Genomic DNA, 17,930 nt, shown 5'->3' with positions numbered 1-17,930 from the left:
GGAGATCCTCACAAATCTTCTGTGTTTTAGGTTTTGTTAATTAGCAGGCACGTGAGGCTGCTTTGACGTTTGGAAAATGGTGTTCTGGGAGAAGGAGGGTGTTCTTTAAGTGTTCCCCATCCCAAACCTTCTATTAGCTGCTCTGTAGGGAGTAAGGACAGTGTAGATTAGAGAAAAGACACAGGAGAACTGAGTTAAACACCCGTTCCTTGAATGCTACTTTCCCAATGTTCAAAGCAGCCCTCTGGGACCGCTAATTAGTAAACAAACAAAACCCCATCAGATCTGTAATCAGGAATCTTCTGCAGCACACCTAGTTCAGACATATGCATACATATGTGGCTTTGTAGTGGCAGTTTATCTCGCTGGAGGTGAGCTGTTGGGGTAAGTCACCATGTAAACTTGACACAAGCATCTCCTTATGAAACACTTCCTGCCGTTAGTGTTGCTAGAGATTGAAAAAAATAATAATAGTGTATCTAAGGACCTTCAAATTTTCCTGCTGTTATCTGACCCATTGGTTACCCAGAAGGAAGAATGCTAAAGAGAAAATAAGTGTTTGCATTCGTTTCCTGCTGGGAGACAGTAGGAGGGCTCTTTGATTCACCAATATCTGCTTTTCAGAATCGGACCTTCTGTAGTTCAAACACCAGCACAGTATTTTGAAAATGTCCAATCTTTCATATCTCTCTGTCTATCTTTTTATTTCAGGTACATCCAAGGAGCTGCGTCTCCCAAAGACATGCTCATTCTAGTTGATGCGTAAGTGCCAGAAGCTGAGGTGTTCATACAGGAGGGTGGGAAAATGGTGATCTTTTAAGTGTAAAAAGGGTCAAAAGAACTACTCCAGAAAATGCTTTTAAATGCAAAGAAATCCAGTTTATTTTATGACCAGTTTATTTTAAGGCCTTGTTTTATAACAGAAACAAAAGGTTGATATTGCTCTTATTGTCAGCATCTCAGTTCCTAAAGAAATCAGTTGAATTTGGAGCAAACTACATCTTTTCTCCCCCCAGTCTTTTATTATGAATTTTTACAAAACAAAACAAACTGAAAACATAACAAAACTGAAAAAGAACAAAATAAAAATACAACATGTTCTAAAATCCTCAGTTTCAAATATTACAATATTCATGAAGGGAAAAAAAAGGAAAAAAATGATTATACATAAACTTCAGTAAAAGCAGACCAAATATCCACATATAAGTCCATCTGTAAGTTACACCTATATAACACTCTTTCAAATGTTGCTAGTGTTGTTAAGTCTTCAGTCCACTGCATTATAGGTGGTGAGCTTTTATCCTTACAGTATCATAGTATCAGTCTTTTAGCAACCAAAAGGGCACGAAAAATCCATTTACACTGACCATGTATTACATTCCAAGAAGCAGGTAAGTAATTTAAAAGAACATTTACATCAGTAAATATTAAAGGGCTTTCCAATACAAAATTTATCCGTACAATAACTTCCTCCCAAAAGAAGGCAACTAGTGGGCGTTTCCAAAACATATGAATAAAAGAAGGATTGACTGCATTATACCTCCAACAATTAGCTGAATTTGACAAGCCTTTATTAAAAAGACATTGTGGCGTCCAGTAGACGCGAAACAAACATTTTTTCTGAATAAGGCGTAACCGAAGATCCATTGAAATGTCCGATACAGACACCAAAACGGCAGTCCATTGATTAAGCAAAACAGGATGTTCCAATTCCCTGTTCCATTCCTGCTGTAAACCACTTGTGTCATATTTATTCATTGATAATAAATGTTTGTAAACATGAATCCTAGGTCAATATATCTGAGCAGCTTCAATAAGTATTTCCAATAGTGAAGGTGACTCTGAGGCAGTAAAAGCAGCAGGACCGAATCTAGATACCAACAAATGTTTCAATTCCAAGTACTGCCATTCTGCTGTAGCAGGCAAATCAAATTGATCTTGCAAAGTTGAAAATAACAAAAACTCATCATCAACCCCCACTAACTGATCCAGAGTAAAGATCATTTTATCTGTCCAGGTCCTCCATAAAAACATTTTCTGACCAATTCTTACGTCTGGATTTCCCCATAAAGTCAATTTAGCATGGAAAGTTGATCAAACAGTAATTGATGTGACATTATATGCTCTAACAGCCAAAATTGTGGGAGGAGTTCTGTCTACCTTAATATGCCGAGAACCTAATGCTATTCACTTAAAGAGGGGCTCCAGACAAGAAGATTCCAATATTGACCAAGGAGGAAAATCTAATTTGAGTGGAAAAGACCAAAATTTAGTAGAGGTCAGCAAATTGGCCTGATGGTACATATTTAGATCTGGAAAACTGAACCTGCCCTCTTTAATTGGAAGTTGCATCCTTTTTAAAGATATTCTTGGTGAAGAGGAACTTCAAAAGAATTTACGAAACAAAGCCTTAAGTTTTTGGAAGTATTTGCGAGGTACAAGTATAGGGATCCCACGTATAAATAATTTGAGGTATGGCTTTCATCTGAAGTGGATTCACCTTACCCCATAAACTCAACTTTAAAGATGCCTATCTATACCTTATGAAATATAGTTAATCAACTTGTTTAGATTTAAACTAATCATTTGAGATATATCTCTAGGGATAATTATTCCCAAGTAAGTAATGTACTCTGGGCACTGTCGAAATTGCCAATTGGCTAATACACTAGAGTATATCCTGTCTCCAGTCAGCGTTATTTCTGACTTTGACCAATTAATTGAATAGCCAGACAATCCAGCAAAGGTACTGATCAGTTTCATCAAAGTTGGAAATGATGACTGGAGTCTTGAGATAAACAATGAAAGATCATCAGCATAAAGACTAATTTTGAATTCTAAACCAAAATGGCCAAATCCATGAATACTATTATTTTGTTTAATAGCACACGCCAGGGGTTCCAAACATAAATTGAATATGAATGGGAAAAGTGGGCAACCTTGACTGATACCCCACCCAAGTAAAAAAAGAAAAAGAAAAAAAGGCTGAGAATAAATTGTTCAAATTAGTTAGTTGTTACTCTCGCTCTAGGAACAGAGTATAAAATTTTATCCCATTTCAAAAATTCTATCGCAAACCAAAATCAGTCAGTGCAGTAAAAATACATGTCCAATGAATTTTGTCAAAGGCCTTTTCTGCATCCAAGGAGATGATGGCTGCCTGATCAGTTCTTTCAGAGTTTAAAGCAACTAGATCAACAACTAATCTAAGATTATCAGCCCCCTGTCTATGTTTAAACTGCATCTTAAATGCAGCCACATAATCTCTTTTATCTGTATTTCTTTTAATTTTTTTAACCAAAAGCAGCCTCTAGGGCTGTGCATTTCGGAGAAGGAATGGTAAGTGAAAAGAAGGGTCTTCTCATTCAAAATTGTCCTCAAGGTGCTTTTTGCCCCATGAAGGAAAAGGATTGGGATGCTACTCCCCACCAGCAAAAAAGCAATGGGGGGTTGAGTGCAAAACCAGGAAAGGTTTAAGCAACACACACATGCACCCTGCCACCCCAGTCCTCTGCTGTTATTTGCAGTCTTGGAGGCTGCTTTTAATTTTTTTTTAATGAAGTACACACTGCTGCATAATGTGTATTTTGGTCCTGTGTTTCAGGCACATGCTAGTCACTTGTAAATTGAAATTAGAGCTGTGCGCAAATGGCCTCTTGAAATTCTCCACCTTACTTGTGGGCAGAGAAATTTGGGAGACAATTTTGCCGAATTTCTCCAGACGGAGGAGAAATTCTCCGCAGTTTCTCCCAGGTAGGGCTCCCCATTGGCAGGACTTGTAGCACAGCTTCTTCCTTTTTTAATAAGGGTTTCTGGGTTTTTCATGCTGCAACAGCATAAACTGCCTTGGCAGGCTGTCCCCCAGTCTGCATCCACCACAATACAGGTGGGGGCTATGTTGTGTCTAGCTCCAGGGATGAGGTGGAGCAAGTGCTCTGCCAAAATCTGTCCTCCAATTTCCTGAAAGTTTTCTCTCCCCATTCTCTTCCATTGTTCTGCCTCATTAAGGATGATTTATAGTTTTATTTTGTGGTGTTTTTGAGAGTACCTAATCACAGCTAGCCGGGAAGGCTGCCTGCACATCCTGATCTGTAAAAGCCCTATGAGAGGAATTACCTCATGGTGCCTTAAACTGGGCTTTAGTTGAATGGAGGAAGCTCAGGAGGCCGGAGAGATGATCATACAATGAAAAACAGGACCCTTGCGCTCACTCCTCGCTGGCTCCTAAGTAAGGCAAGCCCAAGAAACCCAAGCCCAACCTATGAGGATGTCTCTGAAATTTCTTCACCATTGAATTTCTTTTTGAAAACCATTTCTCTTCTGTCAAACTGAATGAGAATGGTGGGGAAAAGTGTGGGAGAAATTTTCAGCACAGCACTAATTGAAATGCCTCTCCTAAGGCCTAGTTACTAGGATTAAGAGCTTGAAGCTAAAATATGCCTTTGGGGCCTTTTGCTCCATCCACCACTAGAATGTGGCCCCTGAGAGCTTCTCTGAAATGGAATTCGGCCCTCAAGTTGGAAGAGGTTTGATACCCCTGTGGTAGCATATGTCATGAAATACAGAAGAAATAATGGAACAAATATGTCAGTGAATTAATGAGCACAGTTTGGAATCGTTAGGGAGGGGAGCTCCTTTGTGGGCTTGGAACTGAATTCCAAAGCTCTCGATCCAATTGAGCATCACTGAATTGTTGTCTCCTTTCCAGTTCTCTTTAAGAATCGCTCATACATTATTTATTCTCTACTCATAAGGGATTATTTCATGCATCCACTATTTTCTCTCTCTGTCTGTGTGTTTAAAATACATTTTGAATGAGAAAGAAAACAATTCAAAAGCTAGATCAGTAAACCTTGCAGGTTAAGATGGCATTTTATTATTAGTATTACTATGTTTTTGGAAGTAGAAGTAGTGATTTGCCATTTCATTTTCCCACCAGATGTTTTCATTCTGCGACGCTAATGAAAAAATATTGTGCAGTGCCATGATAAATTTGGAGCTGCTGTCTCTCATTGAGCAAACTAAATATGCTTCCGAAAATTTTTGTTAGAATCAGAGCTTTGATCTCTAAAAGTCTGGAGGTGGCACTTGATGAAAGCTGCTTAGTTGGATCTTTATTCGTTAAGGCTGGTGCCAAGAAATAAGTGAAGAACTATATTTTGGTATCTCTCAGATATTGCTTTGTACTGGATGCGAAAAGCTCTGTTCTATTGTACTTTGTCTCCATGGTGCATATTGCAATTAGTGCTTTTAAAAGCAGATAAATATTTCTATATTGAAGAAGAAAAATGTATGTGAGCATTTTTATCAGAATGTGTAATTTATTTATTTTTTATTTGTTATTCTGCTAAAAGAAAATTGCCCTCAACCTGAACAACATCTGAAGGCAAATAAACCACAAAAGAAAAATAGTATACATATAAATCAGGAATAGCTAATCATTAAAATATAGCCAAATGTTCCTATTCAAAAGGACTATGAGAATAAAAAGTTTTTACTCGGCAGTAACACTTGCTGTGACAGTGGCATGCAATCCCTTTCCTAGGATTCAGTTCTACAGTGCTGGGAGTGTGTGTGAAGAATGAGGCCTTGTGGATGAGGCCTTACCTTTGCTCACTACAGAAGAGAAAGAAGAAGACAGTTTTGTCCAGGCATTCTCCTTCCTCAACTTGTGCAAGGTTCCCTTGATCAACTATTAGTTGGTGGCCAAGCAAGGTGGAGTAAATACTATCAATAACTAGGAATGGGGACAGTGGTTTGGAGAGAGTCCAGAGGTCTAAACCGAGAGGCCTGGAAATCTGCAATTGGCCTACAGGCCAGGAGGTTCCCTACCCCTGCTTTAGGGTATTCAAAATAATCTGTGAGCTGTCTTGTAAAGCCTAAGATGCTATCTTTCTTTGACAGAATGTTCTGGTTTGTTTTTTTAAAAAATTCATTTGTAGGAGCGGCAGTGTCAGTGGATTGACGCTGAAGTTGATCCGAACGTCCGTCATTGAGATGTTAGAAACTTTGTCTGATGACGATTTTGTGAACGTCGTTTCAGTGAGTATCTCTCTCTTCCTCTCTTAATACAGAAAAATGGCCCAAGAAAGTTATTTGCAAAGTAGATATACACCAGAGTACTTGAGAACTCAATTTGCGTATTAAAATTAGAGTTGCCATTATTTTGTTAAAATATAGTGTTATATAAAATTATAGATAAATTAGGAAGGGGCCACCTTGGGTGAGACAACTACAGGAATTTTGAGGGAACACATGACAAATCCAACATGTTTTGTCCATCTCTAATCAATGGAGATCATCATATCCCAGAGTTTTATTTTAGAACTTAGTTGAAAGTGCATGTGGATTGTGGATTACTAGTATTTGGTTGTAGCTGTGGGCAGCCAAAAGTAAGATCTACCCTTCAATCTTCACTATACTGTTTTTAAGGGATTATGGAGGTAAGATTCATTTCCAGTATACTGTGTGGTGTCTGTTGAATGTTTCTCATATAGAAGAGTTAGTAGCAAGTTTGGTCTGGTTAAGCTCTTGAGAATTTGATGACAAAGATGTTGATGATGGGGATTAATAAATATAGAGAGTGGAGGTGGGCAACTTCTGGTCCTCCAAGTGTTTTGGCCTATAACTCCCATCATCCCTCAGTATTGGCTATGCTGACCAAGGCTGATGGAGTTGTAGGCCAGGGGTGTAGAACATCAGGCCTGGGGGCAAAATCTGGCCCTCTGGGGTTCCCCAAATAGCCATGCCCTCTTCTCCTTTTCTCCCACCACCAATCGTTTGGTGGTTTCCTGGTTTTTGTTCAGTTTGTGCCCCACTCTAAAAGGCTGAAATGCCTCTTCTGAGTCTTAGATACTGTCAGTAAGAGCTGTAAGCTAAATATGCTAGGGTTTTTTTGGCCCCACCCCTTTTGGCCTCTGCCCCTTTTCCTTTGTCCCCACCCACCACTGGAATGCAGCATCCAAGAGCTTCTCTGAAACAGAATTCAGCTTTCAGGCTGAAAGAGGTTAAACACCCTGTATTAGGCCAAAACATTTGGAGGGCCACAGGTTGCCCAGTCCTGTTATAGAGAGAGCATTAATGAGCATGCTGCTCTAAGAGTAACAATAAAAAGACAGATTTCTGCCTCAAGGAGTTTCTAATATAAAAATGTTTCAAACTTGGCTCAGTTCTGTCCCCTGGCCCTATCTGTAAACAGTCCATTATCAATGGTGATGATTTGGGGGCATGGATCTAATGTAAAGGGGGAGCTGAGGGGACATGTTACGCTTTAAAAAGAATGAGAAACAAGGTATCCTGTCACTAAGAGGCTACTTGCTGTCTTTCAGTGGTGCTGCCAACTCCTAAAGCCATTCACACCTAAACCAAGCATAGTACAGGAGATCCAGTCACAGACTTTAAAGAAAACTTCAACTTAAGAGCAGGCATAGAAGCCTCTGAGTTTGAATAGAGCAGAGGTGCTGAGGTGGGGAGATTTAACCCTTTCTTCCTGTAGCATTTTTCCTAAATTGCCTCCCCATTCCAAAGCTGCTATTATTTATTACTGATTACATTTCTATTCCACCCATATCCGAGGTTCTCTGTGCGGTTTACAAAGATTAAAAATATTAAAATACAATATACAAAGTTTAAAAAGCAGTTTACTTAAAACACACAAACAAACAGTATACACAAAGACAACATATGTCTAAAAACAAGCAATCAGCCATAACCAAAAGACAAATCCAGGATTGATTAAAAGCTGCCAAATGCCGGAGAAAAGAGATAGGATTTAACTTGGCTCTAGAGAGGTACAGCAACATATTTTTTTAACCAACTATTTTGAATTGAGCAAGAGCTACAGGACCGGCAACATTGGTTCCCCTGGTGGACTCGTTCCCAGTAACACAGCGAAGGGTTCTTTTCCCTCGTTGATGAGACTGGCAACAGTCTTTTGCCAAGTTCTCCCTTTATACACTTCTGCTGGTTTTCTGACATAGTCTTTGTTGCTTTTCACCCCAGGAGGGGGAAGTATGAAAGAGCCTTTGGCCTTTGTCTTCTAATGAGCAGCAGAGGTGCATGAGAAGGTGAAGGTTCTGCCAAAACATCTGTTGTTCATACTGAGAAGGAGTCAATGAAAAGCACCTGGCTTGTATGCCTGAATTGCATGAGGCTGGACCTTGGGATTAGAAGTTATAGAATGAGCAAATGGGCAGGCACTGATACCTTCATTGTAGCCCTTTCCTGATTTCTTTTTTTTTCTTTGGAACACTTGGCTGCTAGTTGTCTTTCGGTAGCATATGTTCAAATATATCTTGACCTTAGACTGTATGTGCTCTTATACAGCTCTGTTTTTCTCGGATTTCTTCTTCTTCTTCTGGGATGTTGTCTTTGAATTCTTCAAGGCAAACTCCCTGGATCCTTTGTCAAATGGCTTAGTGTGGGAAAAGGATTTAGCACCAAATTAAAATTAGGATGTCTCTGGTCCTAGTGGGATTTTAAAACACTTACAGTACGTTTACTTTATCTCTGCAGTGAAAATGGGACCTACTCTGTATGTTAGCATTTCAGTTTTTCATTTCGTTTTGTTTTTCATAGCCTTTGAGACAGATGCTTCTTCCAAAGAATACTTTGCTGTGGAAGTCAGGAATGCTTTGTCTCAAATAATTAATCCTCAAGGGAAAGGAAGTGTCCAACATAGGTGTTTAACTAGGGGTGCACGAAAGCCACTTACCTGGTCTCGCAGCTTGTTTGCGGTGGGGGGGAGGCGCTTCGCTGCTCCCCCCGAAGTTCAGGCCAAGAGGGGAGGCTTCCCGCCTCACCCGGCCGAAATTCAGGCCGGGGGGGGAGGCTTCCCACCTCGCCCGGCTGAAATTCAGGCCGGGGAGGAGGCGCCTCGCCTGGCCGCGAAATAAAAAGTTAAAAAAAAAAATGCCCCCGTGATAGGCTACGTGACGATTAACGTAGCCTATCACGGCTAGATCTGCAAAGTCAGCCGTGATAGGCTACGTTAATCGTCACGTAGCCTATCACGGGGGCGTTTTTTATTTTTTTTACTTTTATTGGAATGGTGGCGGCGGCAGCCGGTCGAAAGACCGGCTGCCGCCTCTGCCCCTGTCGAAGACCTGACGAACCGCCGCCGGGACCCGCCGCCGGGAGGGACATTCGGGAAAGGTAAGTCCCGTCCCGGGGGGGGTGCGGGGTGCGGTGGTGTGTGGAGAATTTCTCCCCAAAACTACTTCGGGGGGCCGAACACGTTGGCACTCGGTCCCCCGAAGTTTCGGGGAGAAATTCTCCCCCATCCCTATGTTTAACAGCACATGGCAGCTTTTATAGTGGTTTTACACACAACCCTTTGAACTGTGTGCTGTCTCGTCATAAACAGCTAGAGAAAATTGGATGATAACAATTCAATTTACATAACATATAGCTTTAAACTTGCATAACTCCATAAATATGATACGATATTTGATTGGAGTAGTTACGGCTGAGTGGATTTCAGTAGAAATATCCCCCCACCCCTTGCTGCCTCCTTTCCACAATAAGAAATGGAGAATCAAAACTTGACTGTGCCAGGAGGTCCACTTCAGGCTATCGTGGTGAAAATAAAATAGGTTTGGCTGAGTCACTTTGGTTGTAGGGTAGTTTGTTTGTTTATTTATTCATTTATTTAATTTTACTTCTTTGATTGGGAAAATTCAACGTAAACCAATACAAAGGCAGACAGAATCTTCAGCCTTCCATTATTTTATATACTATGTGTATATATTTTAGGCACCAAACGCAATTCAGCACCCTACCCCGCCCTCCCGAAATCTAATGCACATTGACCATTATAATCAAACAGTGGTGTTAATAAAACACCATGAATGAAAGGTTTTTGTTTCTAAATCCACATTGATCTTAAGGTAGAAATGTCGAAGGTAGCTCTTAATGCAAAAATGTGTGCAATGGCACAAATAAAACACCCAACTCAGCCCAAAATGGACACAGCAAAAACATATTTTTGTGGGATTTCTCCTGCAGATTGTGAAAGGCTGAGTTCAGCAAGCCTTCTCCAGGATGAAGTTCCACAAACAGAACTCCACTACAAGCACAAGCCTGGTTTCCCCTTGTGTGGTGGGAGCAGAGGTCTACTCCTCCCCATCCTACACAGAGACCCAATTCTTCCCCTATCCAGTTCTTCCTCCATTAAAAGATAATGTAACTTGGGATTATGCATGTATGGGCTTGTGTGTGGGATGCCTGCTTGACACATTGGCACTGTTCAGATGTAACTTGGGGAAGGGTACATGGAATCACGGCCCATAGCATGGTGAGCCTAACCACTTCCTAACCACCACCCCATCCCGCAAAACCCCACAGTCCTCGGGCTGGGTCATCACACATCCCAGCAGCCTCAGCAGAGCAAATGGCCATCTTGTGGCCACCACAGGCAGCCATCTTGGGGCCGGTGCTGCAGCAGGATCTGGGCGCATACTTGTCAAGGGCTCCTTGGAGGCCTCTTTCAGTCTAATCCAGTAGCCAAGTCCAGACACAGACAAAGGGATTCTTTTTAAAGCTTTATTCCTCTTTTACAACTTAACAACTCTACCGTTAGCAACTAGATATGAGCAGCAGAGTACCTATGCCCTAAGTTGGAACAGTTGGTCCCCGTTTGAAAGGGAATCACTGGCAGACCCCTGAACTTAAGGGCTAGGGAGAGTCCCTCCCCCTTTCCCTTGGATCCTCTGGGCGCAGCCGTTGTTTGCGCGCCAACCAGGCACTACGCCTCCTTTCTGCGCCCTCCATTTGGCGCCACTCTCTGCGTCAGCGTCACGCGTCCATCAAGTCTGCTTTCTGCGCTCTGTCACTCCCAGGACTGCTATCTAAGCTAGGAATGCTGGTGGGAGGAATCTCCATCAGCTTTTGGCCCTGGGAAAAAGGAGCGCGCTCCTCTCCCAGGAGCGACTGCTCTTCCTCAGAATCAGAACTACTCTGGGATTCTATGGGCTCAGTGTCCACCCTGACAATACTGGGGCTTGGCCTTACAGGCAGTGGGGTCTGGGGGGTCTGTAGCTTTGGGGGGGCAGCTTGAGGCAGGGAGGATGCTGCTTGGCCATGGTGGGGATGTTTTCGCTTTCCGCAGCGGTCACAGGTGTTTGTGCCAGGGAGTGTGGAGCACTCAGGGTTGCTGTGCTGATAACAGCAGCATGGGATCGAAAACATCTTTGTTCCCCATGCACTTCTCCAATTTCATACTGCAGAGAGGGACGGAGAGCAAGGAGATGGGGACGGAGAGCAAGGAGACTGGCTCTCGGCTGCTACATCATGTGTTGCTAGGCAGATTTCGACCATGGAGTTCTCGTGTGCTGGCAGGAGTGGCAGGGCTGTTTTTGGCCGCTCTTGCCATGGAGCTCTGTGGTAGCACTCAGTTAACCACAGGGTCCTGACAGACAACATGCTAAGCCACCGTAGGGGCTGCTAACCTGCTGCAGTGTGTGGTTAGTGAGAGTGGTTACACTATGGTTATGTAGCCACCGTGGTTAGGAAAAATGCCCCACAGACGACACCCTAAGCCATCATAGTTAGCTCAAAATGGCTGGTGGGAAGCAGAAGATGGCACCTGGCATGTAAAGGAAGAGCTTAGCTTTGCCTGGTGCTGCATAAACATGGGAGGTGGAGTAAACAGCAAAAGGCAAAAGAACAAAAGTCTTGATTCTAGCTGAGTTTTCTTGACACCCTCCTCCCCAGCTTCAGAAATGTCCCCAAGCATTGCCCATAAATTTCTGGTCTACCTAGAATAGAATCTTGGTTTTAAAAAATAAGGTAAAAGTTGGCATTTTTAGATCTACTTAATATATTATTTGTACTTGGACAAATGTCATTGGACATATTCATGTCTTCTGCCTCTTGTGATTTAAATTGTCCTTTTTTTCTTGGTACAATACACAGGCATGGTCCTCTCCCACTTTCCACTTCCACGTATGATTTTATTTTAAATCTACATATGCTGTTCACAACTGACAAATGTGTGCTTTGTGTAAGGCACCCATGATCTCAAGCTGGGCACTCCATAGTGGGACTCAGGTGCCTTTTGTTCTGTGCCACTGTGACAACTTATTTATTTATTTGGAATATTTGTATGCCGCTCCACAGCCAAAAAGGCTCCCAGAGAGGCTTAGATGCAATCAGTAAAACAAGATAGTCCCTGCTCACAGGCATACAATCTAAAAACACACGACACACAAGGAAAAAGGGATGGGAAGAGAAGAAGATGGGAAAAGAGAAGAGCTTACCAGAGGAGGGTGCAACCAGCCTCTTCTTTGTTGTGCCTCAGCAGCACCACTACAGATGACCAGAGGGTGACCACAGAGCTACTGATTTGGCATGGGTCAGGTAACCTAAGGTGCTTGTAGGGTTCCACCTGGTCTTATAAAGTTGCTGACTCTGTCCACTCAATGCATAGGCAGACTGGGTCACTGGGCATATCTCTACACCATCCTAAAATACTGCATTTAAAACAGGGCTTTCTGCTTCCATTTTAAATGCCATTTTAAATTCCATTTTAAATGCAGGATCACAACTGACTCCCTTTATACGTGCTCCCTTTCCCCCCTCCCCTTCTCCCCATATCTGAGTCTTCCATTATCTTTCATTGATCTCGCTCCTGTTCTTGCCGCTTTTCCTCTTTTCATGGAGGGAACTCAAGCGGAACACAATGGGGTAGTTGGATCGCTCATTATCTGCCATCTATTTAAAAACGGAACAAAGGGCATTTAGTGCAGGAGACGCCCTGGAGGATCACGGCGTCATGTAAAGAGCCTGCAAACTTCCGTGAGGGAGCCATCTCGATCGCAGGATAAAAGCTCCATGTGAAGAAAGCCACTGTCAGACTCTCTATCCCGGTTTGCTTGCTGACCCAGCTCCTCCCCATAGCATCAGCCCCAACACTTAATGCTTCAGAACACAAGTTTTTTGGTTGGTTTTTTTAAGTATCAGAAGTAGCATCCTTCCACATAATACATTCTGCACCTGTACTTGTGTTGGATCACGGAATGTGCATAGCCCTAGCCATAATCCAGACTTCGTATAAACAACATTGTTGTTACATTTATTTGATTTGTTCTCACCCTTCCTTGCAAGGCGCCCATGTAATTCAATACCTAGATATTCTTAGCAACATCTAGAAATGAGATACGAACTTCTCTTACATGCTGTTCTCTTACAAAGCCATAATATTTGTGCCAGTGCTTGAGTAACTGGGATTTACACATATCAATAATTTCTTAAGTGATGGTGATTTAATCAGCCATGCTAGGTGCAGTGAGAATTCCCATGGCCCATGGTTGGAGTGGGGTGGGGGGTGTAGGTGTTTGAATCACTGTCACCCCATATTTTCTGTGCAGTCCCTCCAATTTATTTCCAGGGAGGAACGGGCTGCAGGAGGTATTTAAGTCATGTAAAGACTGTCAGGGATAAATATGTTCTAATTTCCCCTGGAATTTGCATTTACACTATCTGGAGTGGTGTGCTTTGTTGCAGAAAGGAAGCCTGCTGTTTAAAAGAGCTTAAAAGTATGTGCAATACAGCTGTTTCCAAACTAATCCGGTTATATGCTTTGATAGCTGTAAGTGGTAGATGATAGGGGTTGCAATTCAATCCCAGCATGCTATGATTTAGAGACTTGGTTTCTCATGTTGACAGAGAGAGCATAATTTGTTTATGATTGTGGGCAAGCTGCGGTTTCCAGAGAAATGTACTTCACATTTGAGCCTGCAGAGGGAGAAATGTCCGTGCTAGGGATGTCAGAGAATTCCGCCACGGATCTCGGTGAGGCTGAATGCCAGTGCATTCAGCCCCCCGAAATCTGTGGTGGAACGAAGCCCCACACCCCCCCACGAAAGGCGTGCAAAACGGAGCACTTACCCACTGCCGTTCGTGCTGCTTTGCGAATGGTGGCCACATCTGCATCTGTAGTAGTGCTGTTTCAGGCATTCACAATAGCGAAGTAGCTGCTTTCCCCATTCACAGCATGTAGCCTGTTTTTCCCATTCACAATAGCGCAGTATTTTTTAATCTTTCACAATATCCCAGTGGTGGATAAGAGGGGAGAGGTGTGAGGTAAACTACAGGGGCTTAATTCAGCGCTTCCTGTAAACTTCCCTGGACAAGGGAGCATCAACAGGGGCAGGGAACAAGCCTCTCTCATTTGTTGAACAGCACCTACAGGGTTGATGATGTTCAGTTCTACTCTGTCCACACAACCCCGAAGTATGAGGGTTTCAACTGCTGTGTGACCTGTGACTGTGAAAGCGGGTTTTTAGATAGTGTATACTCCACTTTTCCTGCTTTGTGTGCCCCTGACAGGCCAAAGCGATTTCATGAAAATCCGGATATAACCAGAAAGCACTTCTCATTCCACTTCCATGTAGATGGAGCCTTGGATTGCATGTTAGAATCTGTCCTGCAATGAGCACTCTTTCCCATTCTCTTCACCAAAGGTCCTTCGAAAAACAATACCACAGTCTAGGTGCTTAAATGCATACTGGGTTTTAGAAATACAGGAAATATTGTAGTTTGGCTCTTTTTAAGAATTAACCCTAAGATCCTATTGCTGATCATACCGACACACACATCCCAGACAAAGGAAAATGGCACTGGATTTAGTTACAAGGAAAAGCCTTTTGGAATTAGATATATTTTACTACTGCTCATTTAATATGTATAGATACATCTGGGTCTCCGAGCTGCTTTCGCCATAGCAAAAGTCGATTGAAAAATCAGCTGCAGCAAAATCTGATTAGGCTGGAAACAGGCTGGCTATATATTTTCACATTTCTGTATTCTCAAAGCAATAGCTGAATGCAACAATATGCTTATTTTGAATGAGTTTAAAGAGATAGGATTTCCCCCTGTATCAGTGCCATGTATTGGAAGGCATTACACATCCAAACACAATTAACTTTCTTTAGGTTGCAGTCCTATACGCAGTTACCTGGGAGTAAATCCAATTGAACTAAGTGGGACTTACTTCTAAGTAGACATGCATGGGATTGTGCTGTTGTTCAGTTGTTCTAGACATCTCATGGCCTCTTATACCTCACATTTTCTGCACTAGCTTAGTGTTTAGATGGGGTGTTTGCCTACAACACCGGTGCCCTGTTGCAGTCAATGAAACTGATTGGTGGGAGATTAAGGATAGATAAAAGGAGGCGCTACTTCACACAGCACATAATTAAACTATGGAATTCACCAGCACAAGACATAGTGATGGCCACCAATTTGGATGGCTTTAAAAGGGCATTAGACAAATCCATGGAGGATAACGCTCTCAATGGCTATTAGTCCTGTTGGCTATATGCTACCTCCAGTATCAGAGGCAGCATGCCTATGTACACCAGTTTCTGGGGAATATTTGCGAGAGGGTGCTGTTGCAGCTGGTTGGCCACTGTGTGAACAGAATGCTGGACTAGATGGACACTTGGTCTGATCCAGCAGGGATCTTCTTATGTTCGTATGAAGTTCTCCTGATGCTGTGGTGACATTACAAGCAAATATATCACATACCACAAAGCTCTTGTGATATTGTAAGAATATTATGCCAGACCTGCAGGCTGATAGGCAAGCAGCAGGATAAAGATACTTTACCCTGATTTGGGGTGGGCTTTGATTTGTTCACTCCTTTCAGTCATGTTTATGCAATAGTTGTTAGGGTGAAAAATAATTGCCCAAGGGTGTTGCAAAGAAGAAATTGACATTGAAATAGGTATTTAGAAATGTGCACACGCGCGCACGCACACACACACAGGATTTCAAAAGCTCCTTGTCTGAACATGCAATGCCAGCATATGGTATGGCAGAAACATCTCCAGAAATAAAGGGACATGAATTATTAGGGATGTATGAATCCCCCTTACCTTTCTTTCACCAGGGGTTGGCCGGGGGGAGGTGATCTGTTCCTCCCCGCGGAATCCTCTATGGTGGGGGGAAGGCGATCTGTTCCTCCCCTCTGGAATCCTGTCCGGCCGGCTCTGCTCTGCAGCAAGTCCATGGAGCCACCGGCCAGGCCGATCTGCAGCAGGGCCTCTGTCCTCTGCCTGGCTGCTGTGGACGCAAATGGCGTCCTGCGTAGGGGACACCATTTGCATCGCTGCTTTAGCTATGTAAATATTTACATAGCCTATCATGGCTAAAGCAGGGCTGCAAATGGCGTCACCTATGCTGTTTACGTCCCTGCTTTATTTACGTAGCCTATGGACGCCATTCGCGGCCGCACAGTGGAGCAGCAGGCCGCAGTGGCCAGATCCAGACCCACTGGATGCAGGTAGGATCCAGTCCATGGGGCCTTCGCAGGGTGGCGGGGGAGAGCAGTCCGTTCTGCCACAGACTCCGGGGGGCTGGATTCGAAAGAATCCAGCCTCATTGGAGTCTGTGGCGGAATTCTCCGCCATCCCTATGAATTATGTATCTCTACTAAGTTATAGTGGCAAGACTTTTGTTATTGTATCTGAAGTATAGTTATGTATTATGCTACTGGCCCACATATTATGCTACCAGCCCACCGTTATAGGACACGGGTGCTCACACGACAATGCAAACTGTCTTAATCATGTAGGCAGAAGATGCAGATGTTACCAGGAGTGGTATGTGTAGCATCAACCACACTGCTCCAGGCCTTACATAAATGGGGCTTAGTCACACACTGGAAGGCTTATCCCCAGATGCTAGTGTCTCTGGTTTCTCAGAGGTGAACAAAAGGTAGTTTACACATGCTTGGATGAACTATTTGTATTATTACTCTACCTAGTCCTGGGCTGAGCTCTGTCATTTAAAATAGTTTCTGGGACTGAGCCTTGATGTTCTAAGTTCTAAGTAGGCACGGGCACCCGATTCAGTCCAGGAATCCAGCGGACCTGCTCCTCCCCACACCCCTGAGCCCTGCTCGCAGAGCCCCTGCCCCTGCCCGCCCCCTGCCTGTGCTCGACGAATGGCCTGCGCTCACCCCAGCAGCCTTGTCAAGCTTCGCGGTTGCCATTTTCTGAGAAATAAAATGGTGATCACAAAAATGCACAAATTTGCACACATGCAAAAAACGCACATTTTGCGAATGTGCATATTCATGTATGCGGAAATGCACATTTTGCGAATGCACATATTTGTGCACGAAAATGCGCTTTTTATGAAAAATGCACATTTTCGTACATACACTAATGTGTGTTTTCACAAAAATGCGCATTTCTCACATGAGAATAGGCTCATTCACAAAATGCGCATTTTTGTCCATACAAAAACATGCATTTTTGCAATCACCATTTCATTTTTTTTAGAAATGGCAACTGCAGAGCTTGACAAGGCAGCTGGGGTGAGTGCAGGCTGCTCGGCAAGGCTGGGAGGGGCTCAAGCGGAGTCCAGGGACTGGCAAGCAGGGGCAGGGGCTGGGCAGGAATCCAGAGAACCTGGACAGGGGTGAGTTCACACATTCCTAGTTCTAAGTAAAAGGGAAATAAAACCTTTTTCTTAGAAACAGTTTAGAGCCCTGATGAAGCATACTTATTTTACTAGATTGCCACCTGGTGGCTTGAGCTTGAAAAGCAGTGCTCCTTTGTAACAAGGTTAATGGACTTATCATATATTATTGGATTTTTCCCTAATGCTACTTGTGTAGGACTAGAGAATTAAGGTCTCATTTCTTTCAATATGTGTGGATCACTTAGTTTAAAGAGAGACAATTTAGATCTCTATTTGAAGAAGAAGAAAATCAATTTCAGCAATTAATTTGTATTGTGTTAACTTCTTACATGCAGAGAGTAACAGCTAGATCAAAATCTCTTCCACTTGTTTTGGATCCATTGATATAATGAGAAAATCTATGTTTCACTTAATTTCATGAGCTGTAAAGCTAGGCAGTTCCTAGTCTGAATGCATTATTAGTTTATTAAAAGATGATGCTTTTAAAAAAATACAGCTAT

At 42.9% G+C, this 17,930-nt stretch overlaps 1 protein-coding gene across 1 annotated transcript in view; it reads left to right on the top strand.

Annotated features, from left to right (window-relative positions):
• Positions 1-17,930, top strand: part of CACNA2D1 (calcium voltage-gated channel auxiliary subunit alpha2delta 1) — a 555,905-nt gene that overhangs the window by 412,682 nt on the left and 125,293 nt on the right. Inside the window, exons 9-10 of the mRNA XM_084811840.1 lie at positions 712-762; positions 5,943-6,042. Of these exons, the coding sequence (XP_084667966.1) occupies positions 712-762; positions 5,943-6,042 (151 nt within the window). The remainder of the gene's footprint in view (positions 1-711; positions 763-5,942; positions 6,043-17,930) is intronic.

Source organism: Heloderma suspectum, chromosome 7, assembly GCF_057233095.1.
Source record: "Heloderma suspectum isolate Gila_16-S chromosome 7, 16-S_ref, whole genome shotgun sequence".
Taxonomy (NCBI): Eukaryota; Metazoa; Chordata; class Lepidosauria; order Squamata; family Helodermatidae; genus Heloderma; species Heloderma suspectum.
The sequence above is the reverse complement of the archived record's forward strand: the minus strand, read 5'-3'. Positions and strand labels throughout refer to the sequence as shown.